The 15,451-nt window shown below is 37.6% G+C and overlaps 1 protein-coding gene across 3 annotated transcripts in view; it reads right to left on the bottom strand.

The window, feature by feature from the left end:
- Positions 1-14,683, bottom strand: part of LOC126824595 (TNF receptor-associated factor 6) — a 33,595-nt gene extending 18,912 nt beyond the window's left edge. Inside the window, exons 1-5 of one of the 3 annotated variants that reach the window (XM_050553853.2) lie at positions 14,465-14,683; positions 10,608-10,675; positions 4,230-4,568; positions 2,597-2,753; positions 750-911 (exon numbers count right to left, since the gene is read on the bottom strand). In XM_050553853.2, the coding sequence (XP_050409810.1) occupies positions 750-911; positions 2,597-2,753; positions 4,230-4,462 (552 nt within the window). In that variant the 5' untranslated portion in view covers positions 4,463-4,568; positions 10,608-10,675; positions 14,465-14,683. Of the gene's footprint in view, positions 1-749; positions 912-2,596; positions 2,754-4,229; positions 4,569-10,607; positions 10,676-12,604; positions 12,835-14,464 lie in introns of those variants that run through there. The other 2 variants (XM_050553852.2, XM_050553854.2) reach the window with 2 other exon arrangements.
- Positions 14,684-15,451: the final 768 nt, after the last annotated feature.

Consider the following 15,451-nt stretch of genomic DNA (forward strand, 5'->3'; position numbering starts at 1 on the left):
GAGAATCATTGTTGAAACGTAGCTTTAATAGAAATATAGTAATTGTTATCCATATAACTTTGTGTTTATTGTATAATACATTAGGACTATATACAGTCTTAATAGTTCACTAACTGTTGTGCTGTTTCACACGTACACTCATCAGAATATAAAGACTTTTGTTTTGAAAAGGAAAATAAACGTACACTACTAACAATAGGTTTATTTCCAAGATAAAATACAGAATATGAATACATGGAAAGTAAACTAAATGCAATTTATGGCATAGTATTGAATGTATGTGGGTGCTATTCTATTTAAACACCAGAGTTAAAAACAGAAGTAAATATAATGGGGTTTAATGTCCTACTTTTCTGCACCGACCGGGCTAATGATGACAGTGTGCTATGAGGGAAATTTGTCCCAGGATGTGACATTACGACGTACTCTTACACGCACGCTAATGTATACATGGGACCTTGGTTTTTCATATCATCCAAACGACTAGACTCTCTCCTTGTCAGGCCCTCCGTCTTGCATCACTGACAAGGGGAATCAACACCAAAAAATCCTGAGACACTTTCTTGGATAACAACATGAGTGAACCCATAACAATTTGGTGTAGTGAGCCAGCGTCTTACTAACTTAGCCACAGCGGCTCCCTATAAGGAAGTAGTGACTGAGAATAGCATCGTAATGATTGAGAAGAAATGTCTTTAAAGGAGCACTGTCTTCAAATGACCATAAATCTAAGAATTAAAAACACTTACTTGTAATCTATTGAAGATAATCGATTCACCACAATGTTCACATAGAATCTCTCGATTAATACAAACAGATGATAAATGTGTGTTGATATCTCTTCGCAGTAAAATATTTGGGCATTTATTTGGGCATGGAATCAAACCCAGGGGACAGTCATCCACATGCCTCTGCAAATAAATTAAAAAGAATATTTAAAAATTTAAAGATATATCAGGAACTCAAACATGAATGAGTCCAATCAAAAGTGAGAGAGAAATAGAGTTTAACGTCCACTCGAAACAAATTGGGTGATTTCGGGACTAACATATGGCTCCATTTGAGTTCAATAATTTGCTTGCATGTAAAAGGTATTTATCAGTAGGTGGAAACGCATAGGTTAGACAGGCGACCCTACTCCTTGTACAAGCTGGATATCGAAACCACGCCACATAACTCAATGACAGAAATGAAATGAATTGGGGTTTAACGTCCGACTGTTCTGCTCCTAACCTGGGCTAATGAAGACGGGCATCATACAGTGTGCTATGAGGGAAATTTTGCCCGGGCAGCGGCACTACGGCCTACTTTATCGAATTCCAACTGCCAAGGGATCTTAGACGTACACGCCAATGTGTACACGGGACCTTGGTTTTCTGTCCCATCCGAACAACTAGACAGCTGTCCTTGTCAGACCCTCCATCCTGCATCACTGACAAGGGGAAATCATGCCGGAAAATCTAAATGAACTTTCTCAGCCAATGCAGGGATCGAACACCCGACCTCCAGGCCTCAATGACAGACTTTATGGTCGAAATCCACCCAACACAAGAGATGTTGGCTTGTTTGCTAATTTTAGTTTATTTATCTTTTTGCGTATTGTGTTCCCAGTTAGTAGTACATAAAATCTATCATATCGCAACCCAAGACCCCTATATGCAAGCAAATTATTGGAATAAAATTGAATCTTATCCGAAATGACATAGTTTTTGTCAAGTAAACGTTAAACTATAGCTCTTCCTCTTTCTCTTTATTTGAACTCCTTCAATACCATTAGGCAAAGAGACTTTAATATTTAAGATACACTTAATAAATAGTCATTTAATCAAATGCATAAATTTTATATGGTTACCACTGCATGCGTTTATTTCTTTATCTATCACCCATAGCAATGTTTAACCAGCGGCTGCCAGGCAGGATACGCCCACATTTTCGAGAGATGGATAGAGGACAAGCTAACAAGAAAGTGATTTTTCCTACAATCAAGGGCCATAATTCAGGAAATTACAATTCATTATGCGTGAATATCGAAAGGAACCGAGATCTTTGGGTTATAAACTTACATTTCAAGTTTCAACAAAATCAGATAAAAATTGTGACGTCTATAGTGTCCACAACCTTGATATACCATATTTTTACGCTATTTGAGAACGAACGGCGGCCATTTTGTCTGTCAATTTTGGGCCGATTTTCACGAAATTTGAACTCAGCCATCCTTACGGTGTAACTGTGATATAATAATACGTTTTTTTAAATCGGATAAAAATTATGACCTCTATAGGGGCCATGAAGTTTCGATCCGATACATGCCAATATCGAAAGGAACCGAGATCTTTTGGAGATAAACCTATATTTCAAGTTTCGTCAAAATCAGATAAGAATTGTGACCTGTAGAGTGTCCACAAACAAATTGTGGACGTCCGGACGGACAGGGGCGACGGCATAATACGTCCACATGAAAATGTGGGCGTATAAAAATCTAATACAAGTTTTGTGTTGTTTGGCCTACTTGTAATTCAATGTATTATTTCTAAATTAATACCCTCGGAAGTGCAAATTTACAAGCTTTAGGAAGATTAAATAATGTTATATATACCTGAATAAACTTCAACATGACAACTTCATCACATCCATGATTATTATTTGGGCATTTTACATTAAAATTCTGGATTTCACGCTTGGCGAAGTTGTCAGCAAATAGATCAGACTCGACAATTTTTTCATTATCAACCGGACAACTCTTGTTTGATTCCCTGAAAAATAAAATTATTGATTTCCTAAATGTTTCCTTGCTGCATTAATAATAATGTACATTTCAGCCTAATACTGTGAAATGAGAGATGTCGATGGGTCTTTTATGAGCATGTCAGTAATAAAATCCTGTCGAGAGATTCTATTTTAATCACCCTTGTTTATCATGTGACATGATTTGAGAGAGAATCCATTTTTACATTGTATTTATTGTTTAGTCGTTGTCTATTTACCATAAGCATCGTAATCAAAGTACATTCCGGGATAATCCTCTGCCAATTTCTTTTTCCGCCGTTTAATCTTGCCCCATTACTAAGCATTACAAGCGCGACATCACAATCCTTTACTAAGTGCTGTAGTTGGTTAAATAACACTTACATACCCAACACCAGAAATTAATCCGAGAAATTATCTTAGATTGACGGGTGTACAAATCACGTCTGCTCCATGAAACATGACCCTGGATCAGGCCCCGAGTTAACAAAGCATTCTCAGACATAAGAATTTACTCAAAATTATTTGTCTTATTTTAACTAAAATATAGCCCTTTATAAAACATTTGTTGTTTTAATGTGGGGTCACGGTGGCTAAGTGGGTAAGATGCTGATTGCTAGCCTGCAGGCTGGGTGTTCGATCCCTGCATTGGCTGAGAAAGTTCATCCAGATTTTCCGGCGTGGTTCCCCCTTGTTAGAGATGCATGACGGAGGGCCTGACAAGGAAAGCTGTCTAGTTGTTCGGATGGGACGAAAAACCAAGATCCTGTGTACACATTGGCGTGCAAGTTAAAGATCCCTTGACAGTTGGAATTCGATATAAGAGCTTTCCGTAGTGCCGCTGTCCGGGCAAAATTTCCCTCATAGCACACTGTATGGCGTATACCCATCTTCATTAGCCCAGTTCGGAGCAGAAAAGTTGGACGTTAAACCCCATTTCATTTCATTTTTTTGTTTTAATGTACATGTATCAAATACATCAATGAGAGAGAGAGAGAGAGAGAGAGAGAGGGTTTAACATCCACTAGACACAAACTAGGCCATTTTGGGACTAACACATGGTTCAATTTTATTTCAATAATTCGCTTGCGTGTAGGGGTCTTTAGCAGTGGGAGGAAACTGGAGGACCCGGAGAAAACCCACAAGGTTGGACAGACGACCCTACTCCTTGTCACGTACAACCGGGGAATCGAAACCCTGCAGTTGACTCAATGACAGACCCTATGATACAGCGCATGTGTGCAAACCATTCGGCCATCCAACCCCCCTACATAAATAAGAAAATATATGCAAAGTTTTGTGTTTCTGGAACAAAGATATTTCTCATAAACAGTTATTGAAAGTTGAGTAAATTAAGTCTGAGATGTCTGGACTTCATTTGTGTAACATTCTAATGTTGTAGTATCTGAGAATGCTCCGTCATTAATCAAAGAATAATCTGTACTATCCACGAAACTCGATTAAATAAAATTATCTGTACTTACCGTAACCATTTAGTAATACAAGCTTTACAGAATCGATGACCACATTTGGTCTGCTGAGGTTCACGAAGAACCAAGAGACAGATGACACACTCGTACATGGAGTCTGGCTTGGGAACAAACTCATAGTCGAAACCTTCCACTGTTTTCTGTAGATGGTAACTGTTATCATTACTAGACATGGAGGAACTTGGGAACGACGTTCCACTGTATAACTCTTCCTGTTTCTCTGCCATTCTTCTCCACACTGTATCTAGAAACTACATGTAAACATCCAATCGGGTTCATGGTACCAGTGGTGACTTGTTAGTCCCACACCATGATTAGTCCACTGATTTACATCTGTAAATAAAACACTATAATCAATTTACAGTTCCATAGAAGATGAGAAAAACGAAATGAAACAGGGTTTAACGGACTACTGTTCTGCTCCGACTGGGCTAATGAAGACGAGCATACGTCATTCAGTATGCTATGGGGGAAAGTTTGCCTGGACAGCAGCACTACGGTCTACTCTTATATCGAATTCCAACTGCCAAGGGCTCTTTATGTGAATGCCAATGTGTTTTTGATCCCATCCGAATAACTAAAAATCTGTCTTTATCAGGCCCTGACAAAGGGAAACTATGCCGGAAAATCCTAAGGAACTTTATCAGCCAACACCAGACTAGTGAGCCAGCATCTTAATCACTTAGCAACCATTGCATTAACTTAAACTTTCTGAGCAGAAACGTAGATGTTAAACCTCATTTCATTTATTGATTCACGGTTACTATGTCACAAGTTCTCCGGCCCCACATTCTTACTTAAACCTGAAAAGTTCGCAAATGAATGAAAATTAGCAACTTGATTCATTGTGTAAGATTCAGATAAAGAGATGGTCATTCTTGCTATATTTCAAAAATAGATAACGAAAAATGAATATATTGAAAATTTCGTTCAAGTTACTTTGTTCCGAGCAAAGCTACGAGTGTTTGAAAATGTAGGCTAAGTCTACATGTATATTATCTATTTTTAAATTAAATTATAAAATGGCGATCGTGTTTCAATCCATTTAAATCTCAGCCATCCAATGTCTTAGAGAGTTGATTATAGGCTTGTCATGTGAATAAATATCTAAATAATAGTTTATTATATAACAACTGAAGACAAAATAAAAACCAGAAACACCTTCGTATTCGTCCGTGCAGGACCTCTAGGTGTTGTCACATATTTTGCCACTGTAGTAAACATTATCAGATTGATTCTTGAAATTGTATAACAGAAATATAACGAAGCCGGAAAAAATAAGGTACAGACATAAATTCAGGCACAATTCTTCTGGTGCTTGTCATTTAGTTGGCACAAATCCTGCACCGATCAATTTGTCCTTTATCATTGTTTTTATTGATATTTATAATACATGTTAAGCACACAGTTCAAAATGTCAGCTACAAGATCAATCGTGTCTGACATGTGAGGTATAACTAAAACTGTTATTACAAAGTCTGAATATACATGTAATACAATCACACGTATCTCACATTTCCATCTTTATCAAGACCAGTTAAACAGGTAATATGCAAGAGCTAAATCTGCCTAAAGCAGGTCTTTCTTAAGGCCTGAAATGTTATATATACTATTAATTAGACATTAATTAACTTACCAATTAATTCTCGATGCCATCGGATGGCTGTGAAATAAGTAGATTTAAATATGTTTTGTGGTCAATGCAGTTACCGTAAACGTGGATGATCGAGACTTTATTATTGTAACAACGGCAGTAATAACAATCGAGGCTAGTCTACTGTATCCCCAATACAAATTGACTGAAATTCTCAGTATATTCCCTTTTCATTATCTATTTTTTAACTATCAAATTAAAGCGAGAATTATCAGCTCTTTATCAATTCTTACATGTCTGTTTAATGTCTATTACATAGTGAGAACTGTCAGCTCTTTATCCAATTCTACCACAGTTTTTTCCACCCAATTTTATTTTTATCTCGCAATTAAATACTAAATATAAATAAGTCCTGACTGCTGCCCATCTAGTTACAGCACAAGATCTATTTTGGTTTGATTGATGCACAATCAAAAATAAACAGAAGACGAGGAAATAGTCCACATGTCAAAGTACACTCTGCCTGAGGTAATATTTAAAAAAAAGGTTATAACCTACAGTTTTAGACAGTCAAATTAGATTGGGAATTATTAGAACTCTGCAAATTAGAGTTTAAAATTTGCATAATTAATTTCTAACAACTTTTATAGCAAGTGAATTTGATTTCAGACTATTATTATTTATCTAAGAGGTCATTTTTTTGGCAATCTGCTTAAAATACAGATCTATATTTTGTTTCGTTTTTTATACTTTCGATGGCCTACACTAATGAAGATATGACCAGTTGTACTTGAAGGTCGTGTCAGGGGTCAAGTCGCTGTAACAGACCGTTTCATTGGCTTATCCCTCACGTCAAACAAAACGCCGGTAATATAACAACTCTTCCAGATCCTAGTGTAGTGAAGATAAGTAAAAAAAATTTTTGAACTATAAAAAACGAAACAAAATAGGATCTGTGTTTTAATCAGATTGGTTTTTTTTGGCAATAAATTTAAAATGGGGATTTAACATCCTTTTCTGCACCAATATCCATCGAAATTCAATTGTAAAGGAGTCTTTTACATGCACACCAATGTGTACACAGGACCTCGTACCATGCAACGACAACTTAGGCTTTCTGTATTGTATCAACTATCAATGGCAATGGGAGATCACCTGGAAAATATCGAAGAGAGAGAAAAAGAAATGGGGTTTAACGTCCACTAGACACAAACTAGGTCATTTCGGGACTAACATATGGTTCAATTCTATTTCCATAATTCGCTTGCGCACAGGGGTCTTTAGCAGTGGGAGGAAACCGGAGGACCTGGAGAAAACCCACGAGGTTGGACAGGCGACCCTACTCCTTGTCATGTACAACCAGGGAATCGAAACCACGCCACAGTTGACTCAATGACAGACTTTATGATACAACGCGTACATGCTAACCATTGAGCCACCCAACCCTCAAATCCTGCAGAAACCATCACTGACAGTTCAAAGATTTGGTCTGTCAGACATCCGAACATGACATTTTTAAAGTGTTTAAAATAGTATAATAACACAAACACAGTAATTTATTCAGGGGCCATAGCAGATTCTACCACAACATTAGCTTATCATGGGGGAGGGAGGTGATGGCCAAGTGGTCTAATGTCTGCACTTTAGATCATAAGGTCTGTCACTGAGTGTAGTTTCTATTCCGATTTTATACGTGACAAGGAGTAGGGTACCTTGTCCAACCTCATGTGCTCTCTCTGGGTCCTACCCTTCTAAAGACCTACATGTACATGCATGCCAATTATTGAAATAAAGAATCGAACCATATGTTAGTCCTAAAATGACCTAGTCTGTGTACAGTGGGACGTAAACCCCACTTATCTCTCTATATGTTAATCATGGTGATAAGACAACAGAAACGTACACCATATTTCCTTTCTGTTACAATTTTCCTATTTAGTAATTGGTTAATTCATATGAAACTGAAACCTACAGTATTTTGTTTATGAATCACTAGATTGCAAAATTTTACAAATCTAACTTTGATTGCTTTTGATTGGATTGTTGAGAACCAATCAGCCAATGAAAGAAGTGCTGAAATACTACAAGCAACTGTCAGTCTGACTTAAAGAGAGAGAGAGAGAGATAAATGGGGTTTAACGTCCACTCGACACAAACTAGGCCATTTTGGGACTAACATACGGTTTAATTTTATTTCAATAATTAGCTTGAGCGTAGGGGTCTTTAGCAGTGGGAGGAAACCGGAGGACCCGGAGGAAACCCATGAGGTTGGACAGGCGACCCTACTCCTTGTCACGTACGACCGGGGATTCGAAACCACTCCAGTTGACTCAATGACAGGCCTTATGATACAGCACACGCTAACTATTCGACCATCCAACCCCCTGTCTGACTTAAAGCAAAAGTCTTACTATATAACTGGGGTGATTGGGTGGCTGAATTGTCTGTCATTGAGTCAAGAGGCATAGTTTTGATTTCCCTCTTGTACATGACAAGGAGTTGGTCGCCAGTCCAACCTCATGGGTTTCCTCCCACAGCTAAAGACCCCTACGTGAAAGCGAATTAATGAAATAAAACTGAATCATGTTAGTCCCGAAATGACCTAATTTGTGTCAAGTGGACGTTAAACTCCATTTCTAGCTCTCTCTTAGTCTAATTAGGCCTACAGTTTGATATGGCAACGAAATATTTAAAGTAACTCTACTTTGTGTCGAGTGGACGTTAAACTCCATTTCTAGCTCTCTCTTAAGGGGTGTTGGATGGTTAACATGTGTGTGCTGTATCATAAGGCCTGTCATTGAGTCAACTGGCGTGGTTTCGAATCCCCAGTTGTACGTGACAAGGATTAGGGTCGCATGTCCAACCTCGTGAGTTTTCTCCAGGTCCTCCGGTTTCCTCCCACTGCTAAAGACCCCTACACGCAAGCGAATTATTGAAATAAAATTAAACCATATGTTAGTTCCGAAATGACCTAGTTTGTGTCGATTGGACGTTAAACCCCATTTCTCTTTCTCTCTCTCTAGCTCTCTCTTAGTCTTATCAGGCCTACCATTTGATATGGCAACAAAATATTCAAAGTAACCTGTGACATGCATATTTATTGAAATTCCAATCAATTCCAAAATGATTGTACATGTAATAATGTATGACTCATACATGTAATTAAAGTCACTGTGTGCCACCTGCGCTTTCCATGGCTTAATTCACGCAAACATATAGTTAAATGGATTATTGAACATTTCATTCCTGAATGAAATTGAACCGTTTTTCTGCTGGTTTTCATTCTAGTTTCACAATATTGAAAATGAAATGCCGTGTTCTGCTCCGACTGGGCTAATGAAGATGGGCATACGCCATGCAGTGTGCTATGTGGAAAATTGTGACGGGACAGCAGCTCTACGACCTACTCTTCTTATATCGAATTCAAACTGCCAAGGGATCTGTTATGAGCACACCAAGGTGTACACAGGATCCTCAGTTTTCCGTCCCATCCAAATGACTAGACAGCTGTCCTGCACCACTGCAAAAATTGTAGTTTTGCAGGATACCTCCAACCCCACAAAAGACGTTCAGAGATATTAATATTAAAATGTCTGTATCAAAGACCATCTGATTAAAATACAGATCAATATTTCGTTTCGGTTTTTTTATACTTTCGATAGCCTACACTACATGAAGATCTGACAAGTTATTGCGATAGGTCGTGTCAGAGGTCATACGAGCAGCTTTTGACCCTATGACATCAGACATTTTATTAACCAATCAGCATTGATGTTTCTAATGGATTACCCACAGTTCCGTGCAAAACATGTCTAAAGCTCGCTGTAACAGACTGTTTCATTGGTTAATCCCTCACATTATCCAGAACACGTCAATGATAACAACTTTTCCAGATCCTAGTGTAGTAAAGACAAGTAATACAAAATTTTGAACTATAAAAAACGAAATAGGATCTGTGTTTTTATCAAATTGCATCAAAGATTTGCACATGTCAGATACATTTTAAATTCTATGTGTAATTTAATCCAGAATTCACCCATGTGACTGTATGAATCACTCCTGGCAAACATCAAAAGAAGTATTTGTACAATATAGATATCCAAAGTGGTTTTGGCTCTTTAAATTTCATCGAAACCATGATATCATAAAATACAATATATTCTTTTAAAAAAATAAGAGTGAAACTTCCTGTATAGATTGAATGTGACATGAAATGAAATATGGTTTCAGGTCCTACAGTTGTCCCACAATTCTGCTCAGACTGGGCTAATGAAGATATACATATGCCATTCCAACTGCCAAGGGATATTTTAGCCAATGTGTACAGGGGACTCTCTCTCTCTCCTGACTCTGCTCTCTCTCTCTCTCTCCTGACTCCACTCTCTCTCTCTCTCTCTCTCTCTCTCCTGACACGCTCTTTCTCTCCTGACACGCTCTTTCTCTCCTGACTCTGCTCTCTCTCTCTCTCTCCTGACTCCACTCTCTCTCTCTCTCTCTCTCTCTCCTGACACGCTCTTTCTCTCCTGACACGCGCTCTCTCTCCTGACTCTGCCCTCTCTCTCCTGACTCTGCCCTCTCTCTCCTGACTCTGCCCTGCCCTCTCTCTCCTGACTATGCCCTCTCTCTCTCCTGACTATGCCCTCTCTCTCTCCTGACTCACTCCTCTCTCTCTCCTGACTCACTCCTCTCTCTCTCCTGACTCACTCTTCTCTCGCTCTCCTGATTTCGCTCGCTCTCTCTCCGGACTCCTTTAAATAAATTATTGAGCATCAACTCACCAATTCTACAATTCTAGGCCCTAGGCAACAAAAACCTTGAAACCAGCACCAATAACAAACTGCATTATCTGTAGTGTGAAGAAGAAATCAGCAAATGTCAATGTGTTGAAACCTTTCACACACATGTACAGAGCATACAACAAAATAGGGCCAGTACAGACAGTATACAATACTTAAACAGTACAACATACTTGACACAGAATGAATAATTGAGTACCAGGAAGTAATCCAGCAATGGTAATTCAAACCAACCAAAGAACTGTCTAAACCATGATAGATGTACAGATAGTGTTTGGAAATTGAGGGGATTCCCCTTAATAACTTAAAAAACATTTTAGCATTTTATTTCCTCTCTTATACACAATTTTCAAGCTATTGAAGCACTTCAAAATAAAGATAACTGCAATGATATAGTAAAATTATAAACCGGGAAAAAAACGTCTTAACAAATTGTGCATAATATAGGTCGATTAAGCTTGGTTTATATTTAGAAATAAGGAAGTACGTACTAAATTTCAAACAAATTCAATTGTATTTGACTGAGATACTATCACTGTAACCCAGGTATCATTTAATCTTACAAGTGTATCTAGCACTGTGGCTAAGTGGGTACGACGCTGGCTCGCTAGCCTGGAGGTCGGGTGTTCGATCCCTGCATTGGCCGAGAAAGTTCATCCAGATTTTCGGCGTGGTTTCCCCTTGTCAGTGATGCAGGACGGAGGGCCTGACAAGGACAGCTGTCTAGTCATTCGGATGAGACGAAAAACCGAGGTCCTGTGTACACATTGGCGTGCACGTAAAAGATCCCTTGACAGTTGGAATTCGATGTAAGAGTAGGCCGTAGTGCCGCTGTCCGGGCAAAATTTCCCTCATAGCACACTGCTTGGCGTATACCCGTCTTCATTAGCCCAGTTCGGAGCAAAACAGTAGGACGTTAAACCCCATTTCATTTCATTTCGTATCTAGCACTAATTTCTTTCACATTCGTTTAATATCCAATCTTTGTTTCAAAATTTGTAAAAACTGTTTAAAATCACCATAAATCGTTTAATTTGTACTTCTGTCCAGTTTAAAGCTGACCATTCAATTTTGATATTGGGTGTCCAGTTTACAAGTGTTTAATTTCTCAATCACTGTTAAAAAATAAACAACCCAATTGATTAATGATGTATAATGATTAATTTTTTAACAGTGGTCAGGAAATTAAATACTTCTAAATTGGACACTCATCACCAAAATTAATCAGTCAGCTTTAAACTGGACACAAGTACAAATTAAACGATTTTTGGTGATTTTAAACGATTTTTACAAATTTTGAAACAAAGATTTTTTTAAAGGAGCTATATGGCCAATATTTGGGATCTAGATATTGACACAAATGGGTCTCAACGCATGTAATAATATAATCTGAATGTATATCAACTGATTTACATTCAATCGTTTCCGTTTTGACTCTAATTTCAAATCAGTTACATGTATGTTCAACAAAATATGCCAGAAGTCTCAATCGAATGGCAATCTCTAGCATCTGGTTATTCCAGTCTATACTGATAGTATTTATTGCACATGCTCTCTAGAAAAGAATATGGTGTCACCATTTGACATGACTTGTGGAATCTAGCCTCGTTCTTTCTTGTCCCTTGTTACAAATGGCGCTGAAATGAATCGTGTACCAATGGTAAAAAATTTATTTTGTCTTAAAATATTGGATATCACTATAATACATGTAGTTCTAAAACAGATAGTCAACAATGAGCATATTGAAAATTTCAGTCAAATTACTTTATTCTGAGCAAAGTTATGAATAACTGAAGTTTCGGAAAGAATAGCATATTCTTGATTGTCTTTGCTACGGTGACAAACAAAGTCTTGACTTTGATTAAACCTAATGTTTTGACATGAGCCAACGTTTTCGGGTTTAGGGCTAAAAACCATAATGGCCGAAAGCTGTGCTTCTTTAACGTATATTTCATACAGAGCCATGCCTATTAATTTACCGTCTCGGTGGCCGAAACATCATACATTTTGCGGAATAAAACATATGGGTATTCCAATGTCTAGACTGATGACTGCTGGTGGTGTTGAACCCGAGTTGATCTTCCACACAGTAGTAGCCCTTTGTTTCTGGAATTTAAATCCAAACCAGACCGAATAAGCATACCATTTTAGAACATCTGATTATACAGCAAACAACTGTGCTATACACTGTAAGTCAATATACGTCTATAATACACTAGTTGATTGTGCGTTATACAATAACTCACAGTCAATATATATGCATTTACTCTACATGTAGATCAATTAACCATGCATTACACAATAACTCACAGTCCATATACATGTACATTTACATGACCAGTACATGCCTGTAACAGAGGGCCTGGCAAGGACGTGTCTAGTCATTTGGATGGTATGAAAAACAAAGGTCTCATGTACACACTGGCATGCAGGTTGAAATTCGAAATAAGATTCGGCAAAATTTCTCTCATAGCACATTGTATGGCTTATGCCGGTCTTAATACTTCTCAAGAAATGTCCATTATATATCTCTCTATATTACGTTACTTACTGTACAAATGTTATTAAATAAAAGCAGTAGTTGTATCCATCCTACTGTTTTTTATTGTCAATGAATCATAATATAGTGACTTCATGGTTACCCAGTTGGTACATAAAATTAAGACGTTTAATCCCATTTTATTTCAAAATGAAGTGTAGGTGTGGTTGATTTTATAAATTTATAAGAATTTGAAACTTTAACTGTCCCATTGGCATTATTGAGAAAGGTACATGTATTGTGAGCAGTAAAATGACACCTCCCTTTACACGTTTCTATGACTACATGCTTAATTATTGCCCATTGTGTAGATATATCATAAAATTTAATCATTATAAGGGAACCCCACCTTCCAAACAAACCTACTGTCTACGCCTCTATATCAATTTATCTTTTAGTTATTTACAGAAGCGTAACTGTTGCTACAACTAATTTTAATAATACTGCCATTTCTCTACAAGAGAGAGAGATGGGGTTTAACTTCCACTTGACACAAACTAGGCCATTTTTGGACTTACACATGCTTCAATTTTATTTCAGTAATTTGTTTGCGTGTAAGGGTCTTTAGTAGTGGGAGGAAACCTAAGGACTCGGAGAAAACCCACGAGGTTGGACAAGTGACCCTACTCCATGTCACGAACAACCAGGGAATAAAAACTCCGCCAGTTGACTCAATGACAGACCTTATGATACAGAGTGCACATGCTAACCATTCGGCCATCCAACCCCCCTTCTCTACAATAAAATCATTAATAATATTTATACTTTGTCCTAGTAGGTTCATATAACTTTTTTGTATATAGATTTACTGTTTTTAATACAATATGTAGTCCGATCCATATATACCAGTAGGTCCGCAATGTATTTGTATTGAATGATAACAACTAATTAATTAAACTCATATGACATTAATAAGATTTTTACTAAGACCTAGGTATATGTATTGAAAATATGGTATATATCCATGGTTTATTACTTTATATACCGTAATAACTTTTTTATGTAGTTATATACGAGTACAATGTACTTATTGAATGATATAAACTTTTCTTACAAGAATTAAAAATAGATGACTATAGAAACCGGTTCTATTCACGAAACACGTTGGCCATTAAAAGTATATCAGTGACACGTGACCCTGTCATGAATAATTTCCCTCTTCATTCACAAAAAACCGTGGACAAAGAATCACTTCGACAGTCTTTTTCATGTAAGCATTTATGTAGATCTATGACCATACTATATAAAAAAGTTTATTCTGGTGATCTACACATAACAAAACTAACCAAAAATATCTTACCTCAGTTTATTTTTAAAACTTCAGTGCTGTCGGTAGTTCATCATATCTGGTATAAGTCCATTGATGAATAGGAGACATTGCCGAGTTGAACTAGGACATAACCTTTGAAGACGTAAATTAATGTCTCTCCGACAGGATACACAACACTTCCTCATTCGTCAACCAATCGAAACCCTGGATCTCAAATATAAGAACCCATGTAACCGAGGCTACAAGTAGACTAGATTATTAATTTTAAAGGGACAAACTATTAAAGACGAATTTTGTGACTGATTACGACCGTCATGTATATATTTATGGATGCAACGTTTTATGCAATTTAAATTTAGTGAAATTGGTGAATGATCAGGGGCGGATCAGGGGCGGATCCAGAGAGTCAGCTACTCAGCTCAGCTACATAATTTTTTTTGTAAATCAACACTTTTTTTGAGAAAAGTTTCTCGGCCGTGTGCTTTATCCTTGATCGTCAGATGTGGGACATGATCGATGGGCACAGAAAGCACGAGATAATGATATAGACATTATGTGATATCACAATTAATGCTTTGCATCCATGAAATTGAATCACAATGTCATTGTATTAATTCATAATAAAAATTGACGTCAAACGAGGTGTTGAATTTCTCTGTTTAAAAAGCTCAATGTGTATGTATATACGCCAAAATGACGATAGAGACCATGCGGTGGGGGAGGATACATTGTCTGAGGAACCTGGCAAACCCCCTCCTGCAAAAATTCCTGGATCCGCCCCTGAGGATAGAAAATATTAGGACTATAGCATGTAGCCCTATGAGTTATATTAAATATAACGCAACCGAGCGAGCAAGGGGAAGCCCGGGCAACAAAGTTCATACGGATTGGTCCATGCAGCTTGGTTACTTCTTACGGTCAGCGGTGGATTGTAGAGGGTTTGGTAAGAAACATTCTGGACGATTGGATGGGACGGAAAATCGAGGTCCTGATAACATTGACAGCACGTTAACTATC

The sequence above is a fragment of the Patella vulgata genome, chromosome 6 (assembly GCF_932274485.2).
Source record: "Patella vulgata chromosome 6, xgPatVulg1.2, whole genome shotgun sequence".
In the NCBI taxonomy this organism is placed as follows: Eukaryota; Metazoa; Mollusca; class Gastropoda; family Patellidae; genus Patella; species Patella vulgata.